A 16697-nucleotide genomic window follows, 5' to 3' on the forward strand; every position below is an offset into this window, starting at 1 on the left:
TGAGCAGACTGGTAATTCTGCTATGGTATATTTAGAAGGGCAGCAAGAGTATATCCATTTCCATGAGACAGACAATACGGTTTGCAGATCCTGCTATAACACACACACACACACACACACACACACACACACACACACACACACACACACACACACACACACACACACACACACACACACACTTAAGTTGTGGGAAAATATTAACATACTACATAAGTCATTTTTTAAAAGAAATATATAAATATTACATAAATAGATGTAATATTTATATATTCTCAATATTTTAGTTATTTTTTTTAAGAGTATGTATGTATGTGTGTTTCTACTACAAATTAAGTACTTTTCATTTAGGAGTATAAAAACTGAGCACTCCTTCTGCTTGTAACATTGAATATTTATAACATTTTTTTTTTTGTTTTTTAATTATTATTCTGATCTTTAAATCATTCAATTGCAGTGACAATGATCATGATACATGACTGAAAATCTGCATTTACTATGAAATTTACATAAGTTTTTTCCATTTTTAATTTTATCATAATATTTATTGTATTATGTGTTACCTTTGTTATCAGCAGCAATGAAACCTAAGATGTTATCATGCCGCAACATCACAGTCTGATAAATTTCTACTTCACGAAACCATGAACGCTCATCTCGTGAAGAAAATATTTTCACTGCTACTGCTTCACCCCTCCACCGTCCTCTCCATACTTCACCAAAGCGGCCTTTCCCAATGACTTCTACTAGCTGTATCTGGCGAGCAATACTTCGTTGAACCAATAATGGAAGACCTACATTTGAAGTGAGAGTACAGTATTAGTATTGTTAATATTAATATTATTTCATTAGTAAACCACATTAGTATTATTATTAGTATTATTAATATTATTTCATTAGTAAACCACATTAGTATTAGTATTATTATTAGTATATAAGCATATATTAGTATATATATATATATAAGTATTATTAGTAAACTGCATTAGTATTATTTCATAATTTTTAATTCTCATATTATTTGCAAATGTTTATACAATCATCAAAAGTCTATGTGAATCTGCTTTTAATTGCATATATCACTTCAATATACAGTAAAACCCCGAAGTTACACGGTAAGTGGGACCAACAAAAAGTGCTTAAGTCGAATTCGCATAACTCGGGGTATAATTTTGCATGTAATTTATATATGCAAACCTACAATTGGGACCAGGTTTACAAAAACACCTATATTTTTTAAGAAATATAATCATAATTGTAGTTTTTCGTACATAAAAAAAAAAGAAAATTATTTCAATGTCGAAGGTTTCATAAAATGTAATAGATTCGTCTGATGGCATAATGTCTTTTTCTTGTCACGCAAAATTTCTTCATAGCAAGCTAATGATTTTTTTATTCCTTGCCTTGCAGCTACAATTCGCTCCTCGTTAGAATCTATGTCCTCCAAAATCTGTAAACCTTTCTTTTATGATTGTTCTTACTGTGGATTCCTGTAGATCGAACTTCTTTGCTAGCTCACAAATTTTCATTCCACCTTCAAAATCCTTAATAATGTTGAGTTTTGTTTCCAAAGTCAATGTTTTTCTTTTCTTGCTAGCTGTAGAAGAATCGGTCTTGCTTCTTTTGGATGACATTATTATTTTTTATGTGATAAAATTTTTATCAAGAACATAACATTAAACAATCGCAAGGTTTATAGACTATAAAAATCTTGTATGAATGGAGACTGCGTGAAACACGTCAGTGCTTGTTCACAGCATGTGCAACACTGGCGAATGTGGCTGGCGCCTGAAAGATATGACTAGGGGTGAGGCGTGAAGCAGGATGGGAATACGTACATATAATAAACCACATAACTCCGGATTCGCGTAAGTCGGGGTATGACTGTACTCTGCAAATTTAAGTTTATTAAACTGCATCACATGAAAATAATTCTTAAAAATAGGAATTAAAAATAAATAATACAGGCTAGCACCTGAATAATCTTGATAATTCTGCATCCATAATGCTTGAGAGAAAGAAAGACTATTACAGGTTTAATTCTAATCATTGACTAGAGGACTTGACTAGATTTTTTTTCCCCAGGTGGTTCCCAAGTTAGTCAAACGATGGCTACAGCAAAGACAGGTAGGATTTTTTTCACCAGGAAACTTAACTTGTGTTTTAATCCCACAATTCAGCAAATTCACACTATTTCCAACAATAATACCATTTAAGATTTATATGAAATGGTGGCAAGCAATTGTCTGCTGTACTCTCACTTCAAGTCTTGACAATGACAGCCATGACCTCAACTACTGGTAATAATTTAAAGCAAAGGCTGGCTACCTAATGATTGTTGTGGTTAAAGTGTTGGAGAGGCTGGTGAGAACCAAGATCCAGAATTGGGTTGACAACAATGGTATTATCTTTGATGGACATCATGGATTTGCTAAAGGGGAGGTCATGTTTTAGTAATCTACTTACTTATTACAATAAAGTGATGGCCTCATTGGACAAAGGAGATGGATATGCAGTAGTATACTTAGATTTTGCAAAGGCTTTTGATAGATTACCACATGATAAGTTGATAGTCAAACTAGAGCAGATAGGATTAGATATTAGACTAGTGAATAAGATTGGCTATCTGATAGGTATTAGCAAGTTGTGCAATAGGAGTAATATCTCATATTAGGGAAGATTTGGATGGGGATATTAAATTGTTTATAGATGATGCAAAGTTAGGAAGAATTATGAGGAGTAGAGAAGATGTCCTGGCCTTACAAGAAGCCTTGAATAGATTGAGTGAATGGGCATGGGAGTGGGGATGCCAGTTGACTGTTGGAAAACGCAAGGTTTTAAAATTTGGGAAACAAAGATGGGATGTAGAATGTACGCTTGGTAGGGATATATTGCTGGAGGTGAAGGAAATAGATCTTGAGGTGATGGTGGATAAGGATCTAAAATTTAGAGGACACACTGCCAAAAATTGTCATGATAACACAACAAATTCTGGGAATGATGTGGAGGAGACTGACTTGTAAAAGTAAGAACATTCTTGTTCTATTGTATAAGGCCTTGATTAGACACATATGGACCACTATGCAGAGATTTGGTCACCTGGTTTTAAAAATGTTGAAGAGATGTTGGAAAGGATCCAGAGGCGATTGGCGACTGATCTCTGGAATGTTGAATATGAGGGAAGGCTGAGAAGATGCAATTTACAGAATCTAGTGGATAGGAGGAAGAAGGGTGATATGATAGAGACATACAAGTTGGTAAGGGATTGTTATAGGATCAATGTTGAAGATGTTTTCCATAAAATGGTGGGAGATCAGGGAAGTGAGAAGGTTTTTTGCATGTAGAGTTCTGAATGATTGGAATGCCTGAGAGTATGGGGTCTGCAAAGAATTGGAATGCATTTAAGGCAAGGTATGATTAGCTGTGTGTATGACAAGGGACCTCCTAGATGAGTGTTTGACCCCATGGAGTCTTAAGATAATAATAACCTTCCTTGGAGATTCCATAATTCTGACTGGCTCCTCTTTTCTAATTTATAGACCAAGCTAAAAGAGAATCTGAATTGTTTGCTGTCAGTGATGATCTAACATACCAGAAATCCAGAAAATTCCATCATTCTCTCAATACCCTGGACCTTTTCTTTCTTTCTCCCCTCCCCTCAATACATTGCTGATGTTAGCTCTCCTCATGGCAACTCTGACCATAACTTTGTTCATGTTTCTTTTTCTACAGATCATCCTTCTTCTAGCCAATCTTAGCCTCATATCCTATGGTACCAGAATGGTGCCAACTGGGGTTACCTATCAAATATCTATGTCTCTTTTCTGCTGTCAGATCATTGGTTCTGGTCTCCTGATAAAGCATCTGTTCTGATTTAATAATTGAAAGGAAAATTTTCCCCCCACTATTTCAGAAATCACCCTTGACATACCTCCTCTGATCTTCTGTCAGAAGGACATCTGAAAAATACTCAATAGCTTTGATACTAATAAGTCCTCTGATCCAGATAATATATCCCTCCAGTAATACTAAGAGCTTGTGATCCAGAATTAAAAGCAATCCTCTATCACCTTTACAAGCCTCTTCATATGGCTATCCAACACAATGAAATTTTTTTATCTATCAAGTTCCTAAAAAGGGAGATAAAAATCAGACATCAAAATTCCATCTCATTGTCCTTACCTCAATATTGTCAAAAATCATGGAGAAGAGCATCAACAACCAGCTTCTTAACTACTTAGATAACCATCAGTTAAATAGTGATTACCAATATGGATTCTGCCATTCTTGTTCTATGGCATATGTCCTCGTTAACCTACAGGACATGGAGAGATCTGCAAAATCACAAGCAGTCAGCCATGATATTTCCAAGATCAAGTCTGGCATCATGGTCATCTTTCCAAGCTACTATCTTAGGGTCACTCAATTATCTTTTATGAGTGGACTGCCAGCTTCTTCTCTGGTCATTCACAGTGTGTCATGGTGGATGGTTCCCTCCAATCTGATATTACTATCAATGCCAGGGTATACTTTTTCCTTATATATCAATAATAATTCTCTCACTAACATCCAATCCTAATTACAGATTTGCTTTTGAGATTACATTACATTCCTCTTTTGCATTCACAAAAATCTTGTAGTACTCACATGACTCAAGCTTCAAGATCTCGTATGATCAACACCTTAAATACTGATCTTCTAGCTATTCTCAAGTAAAAAATAAATGCAAAATACAAAAAATATACAAAATTTATAAAAATAGGGGGAAACAAATCCCCAGCCCACCCATGGTACAAAATGTCTACAGGATTACAAATAATCTTTTATGGGCTATTTAAATAAATAAATAAAAAGAAGAAAAAAAAAGGGGAGTTGAAGATATTTTAGTAAATTTTAATGTTACCACAGCATAATCCTACCTTATATTCTGCCTCACTTTCCCTCATTCTGATAACACTCAGTTGGCTAACCAAGTTCATTTTTCTCTTCTTGGTCTGACTTTCACATCTAGCCTATCCTTTATTAAATCATTTAAGGAATTGAACAACGTAGATACGAATATAAATTAAATTACACTTTAAAATATATTTCCGATATTTCGGCAATGTCACGTTGCCATCTTCAAAAGGAATTCCCCCCCCCCCCCCCCTCCACAACAAGGATTACTCTAAATCCATCACCATTCCCTACATCCGAGGCATCTCAGAAAAAATTACAAAAATCTTAAAAAAACATGACCTGACCTCCTGTTACAAGCCATACAGAAAATTGGCATCCCTTATCTGCTCCACTAAAGACCAACCACTTCCCCTAGACCTACCTGGTGTATACCACATCCCTTGCAGCTGTAAACTGTCTTACTTTGGTCAAACAGGCAGGACAGTGAATATAAGAATTTCTGAACACAAGGACTACCTCTGTTTTCACAAGTACAGCCATTCTAGTCTTGCAGACCATGCTCCGGATACATGCCACAGAATACGGTGGAAGAAAGTTACAGTAATACACCGCAGCAAATACAAATGTGAAAGACTATTTATGGAATCAGCCTTAGCCCTAAGAAACTCTCCAAACCTCAACAAATTTGGTTGTATGTGACTGCCCCAAACTGGGAGGCTTACATCAGCAGACCTTCAGCCCAACAGCCAAGAACACCTACTTAGCCTGCTAGAGGGCACCATCAGGACTTTTAGGAGAACAATAGCTTCATCTCTTCATTCTCAGTTACTGGGTTGTAGTGCCTATGTGCACGTGCCTTTTTTTGTAAGTTCCTTTTGAAGATCGCAATGTGACGTTGCCAAAATATCAGAAATATTTATTAAAGTGTAATTTAATTTATATTCGTATCTACGTTGTTCAATTCCTTAAGTGATTTAATAATGCATAACCAATGTATAAGCCTGTCTACGAGAACTAGCCTATCCTGGCATAAAAAACATCATGTCCATCATGTTCAGCCTCCAAAAAAATTGGTACTTTTTTGTTGTTGTTCTAAACATGACTTCTCTTCTTCTCGACTCCTAACACTTTACAAATCTCAAATGTGTTCAACTTTACTGGTCTAATATAGTGGCACACCAAAAACCTCACTTACCATGGTGGATTGTATCTGAGAGAGAGAGAGAGAGAGAGAGAGAGAGTGAGGAGAAGAAGAAGAAGAAGAAGAAGAAGAAGAAGAAGAAGAGAGATTTCACTTAATAAATGATCTTTCACTTGTGAATCTCTACAATCTCTTTTCCACAGATGCTCAATTTCTGAATTATTTATTTTCGGTGGGTATTTGCATGGGTGCTGCTCCAATGAACTGGATGCTGCTATTTCTCCATTTTGCTCAACATCCATATACAATCATATGGATGCTGACCAGCAAACTTAATGACTCCAGGCTCAGTGAACCAACTTCCACATTTCTATATCATTTGGAAAATTTCCCCAATGCATAGAACAGCTAACTCTTCAAGAAACACATTAAAAACTAATCACCCACTTGCACACATGACATGTCATGTTATAGATCTTGAAACTCCTTGCATGGACTTGATATTAATAATAAAAAAAAAGTAATGGTATTTTTAGAAAGCTAAGAATGTATGTAGGTCTAATTAAAATGGAAGTGATAATTTGGGAAAATATCAAAAATAATTAAACTATTTTAATTATCGTGTGTATGTATGTATATATATATATGACAATATATAATTTATATATCATAATTTCCATATAAAATGTGCCATTGTGACTGATGTTCAGCATATAAGTTTGTATACTAGACTTTAGTAAGAAAATGTTTTCACCATGTGTAACGAATATGCATCATCATCACAACCCCTGAGTGATCACCAGCTTGGCTGGTAAATGGCTACATCTCTGTTCTCCAACCAATAGGCCCTAAAGATTCAAATCCCACTGCAGGATGGATGTTTGTAAGTGTCTTTTTTTTTTAATTGGAGGATGATTTTTGTCATTACCTGGCATGAGAGAGAGATCACTACCCTGTTTACTGAAGCTTGAAATGGATTGAAAAGGTACCACGTCTGGTCTATAGAAGAAGGGAACCAGATTATCTAATGACCTGATTAGCAACCCACAGCATAAATGTACAATTTTACAAGTGTTTATGGGTGAGATTCATTAATTCACATCATTAATTAAACTTTAATGATGTGAATAATGTTATTTCAATTTAAATTCTGATAATTTCTTAGAAACTTCACAAAGCATTTTTAAAAGAAATCTGTCTGCTTTAAATTTGAAGATTCCATACAGTTTGATCAATCTGTTTATGTAAATAATGTTGAAGCTGACTGCTCAGTTTTACCAAAAACTTAGATTCAACTTATTATTCATGTATGCTGTATATTTATCTTGTGCTATATATTCTTTTTATCTTCCAAACATGCATGCATTCGCGTGCGCACGCGCACGCACACACGCACGCACACACACACAGAGAGAGAGAGAGAGGCAAACAGTGTTTCTTACAGAGTGAAGATTTCCTGATTAGTTGGAAAAAGTTTTTTTTTTGTGGTGTCTAAATTAACTCATTGTGTTGCCATATAACAAGCAGCATTAAGCCAAAAAAAACACACCAGTGCATCATAGAAGATCCATTCGAATCCTGCATATGTCTACATCTTAAAAGAATTTTTCCTGTTTAGCTTCAATGACTTCCTCAGGGGCTCACTTTAGTGAGTATGGGTGTGGCAAACCCGAGGTACCTGATGATGGACCATGCCTTACTTCATGTAATATACATCTGTTACATTATCTGTAGACTCCTCTTCCTCCCTTGATTCTTTCTTTCTTCTCTTCTTGCTCCTTCCTCCGAATACTATTAGAGTATTCGAGGGGAATCTTTCCTATTTTTCTATGTCATTTCGTCTTGCGCTAACAGGACATTATCAAACACTGTAACATGATCAGGCCATCAAAAAATGTTCATACCGCATCGTCCGTCACGTGGGTTACCAAGGGACGCGTTCGGGTTTTAGGCAGAGGGACCCATTCGAAAAATATGTTGCAGTCTCCCTTAGACACCACTCCTCAGCACTCTGCTAGAGGAAACTTCATCAATGGGCCCGCTACCCATTTGGGGAGGTGTTTAGGGGCAGCGCAAAGAAATGGTTCTGCAAAAGGACAGAAATGGCAACGACAATGGCACCAGACTATGGCTTTAGGCAACTGGAACATCTTTTCTCTGACAGGGAAGGAGTTGGAACTGGTCAGGGAAGCCAAGCGCTACCGGCTAGACTTAGTCGGGCTTTCTTCAACCAAGAGGAGAGGCTCTAGAACTGTCGACCTGGATAAGAGGTGGAAGCTCTACTACTCTGGTGTGAGCCCGACAATGTCTGCTCAGGCAGGTGTGGGGATACTCACAAGCCCCAGCTGTCAGACTGTGTTGCTGAGTGGATCCCATTGGGGGGACAGGTATGTGTGTTAAGGCTTCAGATGAAAAACCATGATTTGGCTGTGGTGCAAGCCTATGCACCTAATCTGGAGTCAGAATACTCTGCCTTCCTAGAGGAAGTGGATGCTGCTTTTGACAGGGTGGCAGACATGGAATCAGTCCTGCTAATAGGTGACTTCAATGCACATGTTGGAACAGATGACCAGACATGGAGGGGTGTGATTGGGAGGAACGGTGCCCCTGACCTTAACACGAATGGGTTGAAATTATTGGACTTCTGCTGTACTAACAGCTTGTCCATAATGAATACCTTCTTCCAGCACCGAGAAGTCCATAAGTATACCTGGTACAGGGATACACTAGAAAAAAGGTCTCTGATTGACTTCTTTATAGTCTCAGCAGACCATTTTCCTCAGTGTTGGACGTTCGTGTGAGAAGAGGTGCAGAACTGTCAACTGACCACCACCTTGTTGTGTGCACTCTACGGCTTCAGAAACCAGATGCTACCATCAACGCTGGTAGGCCTAAGCAGCTATACCGCGTGAAATGGGAGACATTGGAAAACGAGGCTGTGAGGAAGAATTTTGCAGATGACATTTCCTCCAGGTTCAAAGAGATTCCCAAGCATACTGCAGATGTTGAGGAGGAGTGGAAGCTGTTCAGAACAGCTGTCACTGCCTCTGCACTCTCGTGGTGTGGCAGAAAGCGGCTCGGCATGGCAACAGGCAGTGAGAAAAGGACACCTTGGTGGAACCAAGACGTCCGAAAAAATGTCCGGGCAAAAAAGGAGTCCTACCTAACATGGCTTAGAGTCAGGTCACCTGAGATGCGTTTGCGGTATGCTGAGGCACGAAAAGCTGCTGCTAAGGCAGTAAAGACAGCAAAGCAGAAGGCTTGGGAATCCTTTGGAGAAAGATTAGACTCATCCTATGCAAATGCAAACAAAGTATTCTGGCAGACCATCCGCCGCCTTCGAGGGAGGAAATCGTGCACAGCAAGGGCAATTAAGGCCTCTGATGGTGCACTTTTAACAACCGAAAAGGATATCCTCCACAGATGGAGGGAATACTTTGAGAGCCTTCTTAACCCGGGCGGTCCAGCAGTTGTGGATATCCAAGAGGTGCAGATCAGGGCAATGACTAGTCTCACAGCAGAAGAGGTCCATTTAGCAATAAAATTGCTAAAATCGGGCAAGGCTGCTGGTGATGATGAAATTGCCCGAAATGCTAAAAGCCTTAAATTGAGACGGTATTCTCTGGCTGACTCGAGTGTGTCAGGCTGCTTGGATATCTGGGCAAGCACCAAAGCAATGGCAGACAGGCATAATAATACCAGTCTTTAAGAAGGGAGACCAGAAGGATTGCAGTAACTATCGTGGCATCTCTCTGCTCAGCCTGCCTCGGAAAGTGTATGCTAAGTGCTTGGAAAGACAGTGCAGGAGCATAGTTGAGTCAAAGTTCCAGGAAGGACAATGTGGCTTTCGTCCTGGTAGAAGCACAACTGACCAAATCTTCACTTTAAGGCAAGTCTTTGAGAAATCTTGGGAATATGCCAAGAATGTCTACACATGTTTTGTGGACTTGGAGAAGGCATATGACCGGGTTCCTCAGGATAAGCTTTGGCAAGCAGTACAGGAGTATGGAGTGGATGGTCAACTATTAGCTGCCATCAAGTCCCTGTATGAATGTCCAGCGTTTTGTGTCAGGGTAAACAGCACAAAGTCTGAACATTTCACAGTCTCCGTTGGCCTCCACCAAGGGTGTGTTCTGCCACCCCTCCTTTTAATAATATTTATGGACTGGATTGATAGGCACAGCCGAGGCAGTGAGTGTGTCAGAATTGGAAAATGTAGCATTGGACGTCTGCTTTTTGCAGATGACCTAGTTCTGCTTAGCTCTTCCACAGATGATCTCCAGCGGACCCTGGATAGGTTTGTAGCTGTTTGTGCAGACGCCGGAATGAAGATCAGTGTGGCCAAAACTGAAACATTTGTGGTCTCAAGACAACCATCCCAGTGCACTCTAAATGTAAGTGGAGTCCCAATGAGACAGGTGGAGAAGTTTAAATACCTTGGGTCCATATTCACGAATGGTGGAAAATGGGACGTGTAGAGCTAGATACTCGAATTGGCTTAGCAAGCTCAATATTGCAGGAGCTTGGCCGTTCGGTAGTATTGAAGCAGGAGTTAAGCCAGAAGGCAAAGCTGGCTGTCTTCAATACAGTCTATGTCTCCATCTTCACCTATGGTCATGAGAGTTGGGTAATGACCGAAAGAATGCGGACACGAATCCAAGCGGCTGAAATGAGGTTCCTTCGAGGGGTTGCAGGGCTGACAAAACTCGACAGAGTCAGAAGCTCTGCAATTCGGGAAACCCTCAATACTCAACCACTGCTTCTCCATGTTGAGAGATCACAGTTACGCTGGTATGGGCATCTGGTCAGAATGCCACAAGAGAGGCTCCCTCAGCAGGCCCTCTTTGCCAAGCCAGAGGGTGGGAGGCCACGTGGAAGGCTAAGGACTCGCTGGATAGATTATATTCAAAACCTTGGGTGGACACGTTTGGGAATCCCACCAGAACACCTGAGCTTGGTGGCAGAGGATCGTGACCATTGGAAGTTCCTCTTGCAGCTGTTGCCCCCACAACCCAATTAGGAAGAGTGGCCTTGAAGATGTATGTATGTATGTATGTATAGCTTCAATGACACTACCTTGGCAGTGCATTCTAATCCCCCCCCCCCAAAAAAAAAACACATATGCATAATTGAGGTTAGGAAAGCACTTAATGCTGTTTTTCATATATTCCATATAATCAGTGTATTACTCATAATAACAATTAAGATGAACTGTATGATTTTGGCTATTATATAGTTTTGAATTCTTTCCTGCATTAACAGTTAATGTTTTATCACAAGTCCAGAAGGCAAGAATAAGAGAGAGAGAGAGAGAGAGAGAGAGAGAGAAAAAGAGAAAGGGAGAGAGAAAGAAAGAGAGATTTAATAAGTTCTCAATAGTGATTTAATAAGAATTGCATATAAACTGCATTAAATCATAAAACTAACCAGTATTCATCTTTCTTCATTAATTAAATCAATAATTTAGGAAGTACACAAATATGACTTGTGAATTTAATGGGTATTATGACAATTTATATTAAATGAAGATTAACTGAGCCTGAAGAGAATAAAAAAATTACCAGAGCCAGATCCAGAGGTGGTCATATCCATCATATCCTTTAGAGTTTGTCCTATGCCAACAGGTTCTCCATTTTCAATTACACCTTCTACATCAGCTCGGTACCCTCTTAATCTCTGTTTCTGTTGCCAAACAGAAGCTCCAATTACAAAAACAAAACACACAAAACAGATAGGACCAGCAATAATTATTGCCAGTTCAGCATTTCCTAAGCGCGTTCCAGGTTGACTAATTTTGGCAGCTAAAATTTAAAAAAATTTGAATATTATTAAATTACAAAATTAAAATATCTACTATTTGTTAATATATGACCAATTATTTTCTACATGAAATAAGTAAATCACATGCATATGTGAAAATTGTTTTGAGATTGACTAACTGATCAGTTATAATAAGGCAACTAAAACCTATGATTAGATCTGTTAACTTTGTGTATTCTTCAGTTAATTTGTCTCTTTTGTCAGAAGATGGGGAGTTATTTCCAGGTGCAGTGCAAAAATTGAAATGCTATATTTACCAAATAGGAAGTTTCAGGTATCTTAACTAATGGGTAAAAAGAGAAAATTAAAGAGATAAATACTTCAAAATTAAATGCTAACAACAGGTAAGGCCCTTTAAAGATAAACGTGTCACCTGTCTGACAGTTGTGAATACACAACTGTAAGAGTTGTGTATTCACAACTCTTACAATGTGAAGGCAGCATACAAAAGTACACTTCTGAACTGAGAAGAGAAAAACTTGCACTAAGCAAAATTAAAACAATATTCCCACTAATCTATCACAGCTATTTAAAGTATATTCAAATCTTCCTGAAAGAACTAAACTTAAGTTTCACTCTTCAGAGCTCTCTGCAACTAACTATCAATATGGAATGCATTTTCTGTTAGTGAGTATGGAAACAGCGAGTATGAACTAATAATAATTACATGAAACATCATTAAGTAATAATGATGTTTCATGTAATTATTAAAATTACATGAAATTTTAATTACACTCATTAAAATTCACTCATCTAATGAATAAATGAGTGAATTTTAATGAGTGAATGAAATTAAGAGTAAACAAGACTCAAATCATGAGTATGAACTAATAATAATTACATGAAACATCATTAAGTAATAATGATGTTTCATGTAATTATTAAAATTACATGAAATTTTAATTACACTCATTAAAATTCACTCATCTAATGAATAAATGAGGGAATTTTAATGAGTGAATGAAATTAAGAGTAAGCAAGACTCAAATCATGTATTCCCATTGAGATGAAGTTGAGAAATAAGACAAAACTCATGTAGTATGAAATTATAAATTAAAGAATACAAAATAACTGAGTGTAAAACAGCTGGTGAATGAGATAATAAATGATTCAAAAGCAAGACTGTATGGAAATTACATTATCAAACGTGTCAAATGAAAGGGTTCGCAAGGTTTCAGAAGAAAAGATAAGCAGAGCAATTGAAGTGATGGATAAGATGTAAACAAACCAAAGAAATAGTGTGGGTTATAGGAGAAAAAATTTAGCCAGACAGAAAAACAACATGAATAAGGATATCAGAGGGTTATTAAGTAGAACAAAAGATAACATTGCAGTGGGAAAGGTAGTTAAGTAAGTTCAGATACTCTCTGACCACAGATGCGAGAACCCTGGCTGGCAGATTGCCAAGAAGAGTCAGTTCATTCAGAGAAGAAAGGAATAAGGCGATGTACGAATTCGTCACCAACATGCAAAAGCATGTGTTTTATATGTAAAATTTTCCAACTGTAGTACAAGCAAAATAGTTCATCAAATTCCTGCCATGTACCCTCAAGAGGTGTACATGATATGATAGTACTGCATGAAAAATTTACATCATTACTAACTTCCTATCTACAATTTTCCTCCAAATCAGTCTGTTGCTTGTCAAGACTCCAACATTATCAGATATTATATTTCTATCTTCTAAGGCACTTCTTACCGTATCAATTCACCTATATCTTGGTCTTCCTCTGGGTCTTTTTCCTGACAACCTGGAAGAGAACACTTGTTTTGCTAATCTTTCATCTCCCATTCTGTTTAAGTAACCATACCACCTGAGATTAGCTCTGCTAGTGCATTCCTGGATACTGACAATGTCAAGTTCTTTCCTAATATCCTCATTTTTAATATGATATTGTCATTGATGCCATCTGTTCATGCCCCTAATCTTTCTCAGGATTCTCATATCTGCGGTCTCTAGTCTTTGGTCAAGTGTTTTACTTCTGACCCAGATCTCAGATCCACAAGTTAAAATTGGTTTGAACACTGTCTTGTATACAGCTAATTTAGTGTTTTGACTAATTTCTCTCTTATTCCATATAAATTTATTCAATTAACTTCCTACCAAACGAGCTTTGTTGATTCTGTTGTCTATTTCCATATTTAATTTACCATCTTCACTAAAAATCGTGCTTAAGTAGCTGAAATGTTTTACTTGTTCTGTAGGTTCTCCATTCACAATGCAGAATGCCTATTTTCATTGTCTTTGTCTTGTTATTGCTGATCTTCATACCATATCTATTACAACAGTTATTCAATTTAGTTAGAGAATCATGCAGACTTGTAGCGGATTTATTTAGAAGTATAACATCATCTGCATAAAGCAAAGAGCTGAGATTAACATCTGAGATTAAAGTTTTTTAATTGGTGAATAGTGTGACTTCTGTCGAGATTTGTGCTACGTTGTTTTTCTGTAATACAAGTGTCCTTCAATGGTTGTTTTTGGAGTTAGTTGTTATCTCTATATTGTGCATTTTTAGTTACTGAGAAGACGGGATCAGAATTGGATGCATAGCAGTGGAAGAGAAGAAGATAACATAAGTTGTCATTATTTAGATATGTAGTATACTTAAATATGTTTTATACTTATAGTTAACTTATACTTATATAGTTATACCTATGTCTTAAAATGCTAAATAAGTACTCACTTATACTTATTTAGCATTTAGTTGTAATTATTCAAAATAGTTCTTCAACACTATTTTGAATAATGGCGGCAGCAGCAGCTCCAATATTGCAAATGGTGTATCACCAAGTCCTCCACCATTTAAGGATTCCATTTTTGAGTGACATAACAAAGGATTTTATGGTATGCAGAACTTGTGGAATGCATGCGTCCCAGTGGTTGTATATGTGGCAGGTGAGAGAAGGGAAAATATGTATATGCGCAAAATGCAGCCAGTGGGAGGAACTTGGTGAGTTAGAGATGACTATAATTGATCTCATTGAGTCAAAGGCGGGGGAGATTCTCCACATAGAGAGATGAGTGGTATGATAGAGGGCAAGAATAACGAGAGAAATATGAATGAAAAAACGAGAGTGGGGAGTGTGGAAAGGTTGAATGATTGTGCAATTTTCAGAGATGGTTCTCAATTGGGAGGATGAATGGCAAACAAGAGTAGCCGACTTCCAGAGAGAGAGAGAGAGAGAGAGAGAGAGAGAGAGAGATGAGCTGAAAGAGCAGGTGAAATGTCTCAGGAATGAGATGAGAAGTGTGAAAGATGAGATTAGGCAAATGGAAGAGATGAATGCAAGGCAAATCAGAGTATGAGTGAGAGAGAGAGAGTTATGGGAATGATAGAAGAGGAAAGAATAGGAACAGTAGAAGAGAGGGAATGACAGAGAGTTATGGGAATGGTAGAAGAGAGGGAATGACAGAGAGTTATGGGAATGGTAGAAGAAAGGGAATGAGAGAGAGAGAGAGAGAGAGAGAGTTATAGGAATGATAGAAGAGGAGAGAATAGGAATAGTTGAAGAGAGGGAATGTGTGAGAGAGTTATGGGAATGATAGAAGATGAGAGAATGGAAAGAGCAGGAGAGAGGGAATGATAAGAATGCGAGGGAGTGCTGGAACCAGGGATAGAGTGATGTCAGGAAGACAGGTAAGTAGGAGAACACAGAAAGAAAGTGTTAGAGGAGAGAGAATGAAAGATGCAGGTGAGCAATTGAGGAACAGGGTGGTAAGAGGTGTGATGTATGGGGACTCAAAGATCTGTGGGGTGTAAGATAGGATGCATAGGGAGTGTTTTCCTGGAGGAACGACGGAAAGAGTGGCTATGGCAACTATGGGTGAAGAGGTGGATGAGATGATTGTGGACTTGAGAGGCAATGTAAATTGGGCAGAGAGAGATATCAGATTATTACTGGAGGTTGTACAAAAGAAAACACAGAGAGGAAAGATAGTGTGTCTGTGTTGCCTGGTATGATAGTGATGAGCTGAGCTGAAGAGCAGTAATATTGTACAATATAATAGCTAGAATGTGTCAGAAGAGAGGATTATTATTATCATTATTATTATTATTTCGGGCATCTCCAAGGAGTCGACAGACTCATCGAGGGAGGCCCTAACATCATGTCAAAAACAACTATTCGACATTCACACAGTATCTATCATACCTCGCCTTGAATTCATTCATGGTTATAGCACCCACAACAGACTCTGGCAGCTTATTCCACTCATTCACCATTCTCCAAGTAAAAAACCTAGCTCTAACACCTCTGCTAACCACGTTCTTGTCCAGCTTCCATGTATGGCCCCTATTTCTCCCATCACCAGTCCTATTCTCAAAAATATCTTCTGGATTAATCCTATAGAAACCATTCAGTAATTTGAATGTCTCAATCACATCACCCCTTTACTGCCTATCAACCAATTTTTGCAACCCACAAATCTTCAACCTGTTCTCATAAGGTTCATTCCACAGACCTGCTATCACCTTGGTCACTTGTCTCTGGAACCTCTCCAACTCCTCCCCATCAAGAAGAAACCCTGGCGCCCATATCTGAGCACAGTAGTTTAGATGGGGGTCTTATCAAGGCTCGATATAGAGGAACAATAACTTGTTTGTCTCTGCTTGTTAAAGTATTTTTCAGCAACCAAGTGATTTGAAGAACTGATTTAGCCACTTTTGCAATGTGCCCCCTAAACTTCAACTCCCTATCCACCAACACTCCCAAATCCCTGGCCTCGTCAATCTCCTGGAGTATGGTTCCACCAATGTGATATACTGCTGCTAATCTTTTCACTCCAAAATGCATAACCTTACACTTAAATTGACATCCATTTTCCCTAGCCCAG

The 16697-nt window shown here is 38.0% G+C and overlaps 1 protein-coding gene across 3 annotated transcripts in view; it reads right to left on the reverse strand.

Moving 5' to 3' along the window:
* LOC150105032 (TGF-beta receptor type-1-like) overlaps window positions 1–16697 on the reverse strand; it is a 458896-nt gene that overhangs the window by 66094 nt on the left and 376105 nt on the right. For all 3 annotated transcript variants that reach the window (XM_090395458.1, XM_090395460.1, XM_090395459.1), the window contains 2 exons: window positions 11602–11841; window positions 564–794 (listed from right to left, as the gene is read on the reverse strand). In XM_090395458.1, coding sequence (XP_090251584.1) covers window positions 564–794; window positions 11602–11841 — 471 coding nt within the window. The remainder of the gene's footprint in view (window positions 1–563; window positions 795–11601; window positions 11842–16697) is intronic.

This window comes from Typopeltis vanoorti, chromosome 7 (genome assembly GCF_054136105.1).
Source record: "Typopeltis vanoorti isolate ZY-2024b chromosome 7, IOZ_Tvanoo_1.0, whole genome shotgun sequence".
In the NCBI taxonomy this organism is placed as follows: Eukaryota; Metazoa; Arthropoda; class Arachnida; order Uropygi; family Thelyphonidae; genus Typopeltis; species Typopeltis vanoorti.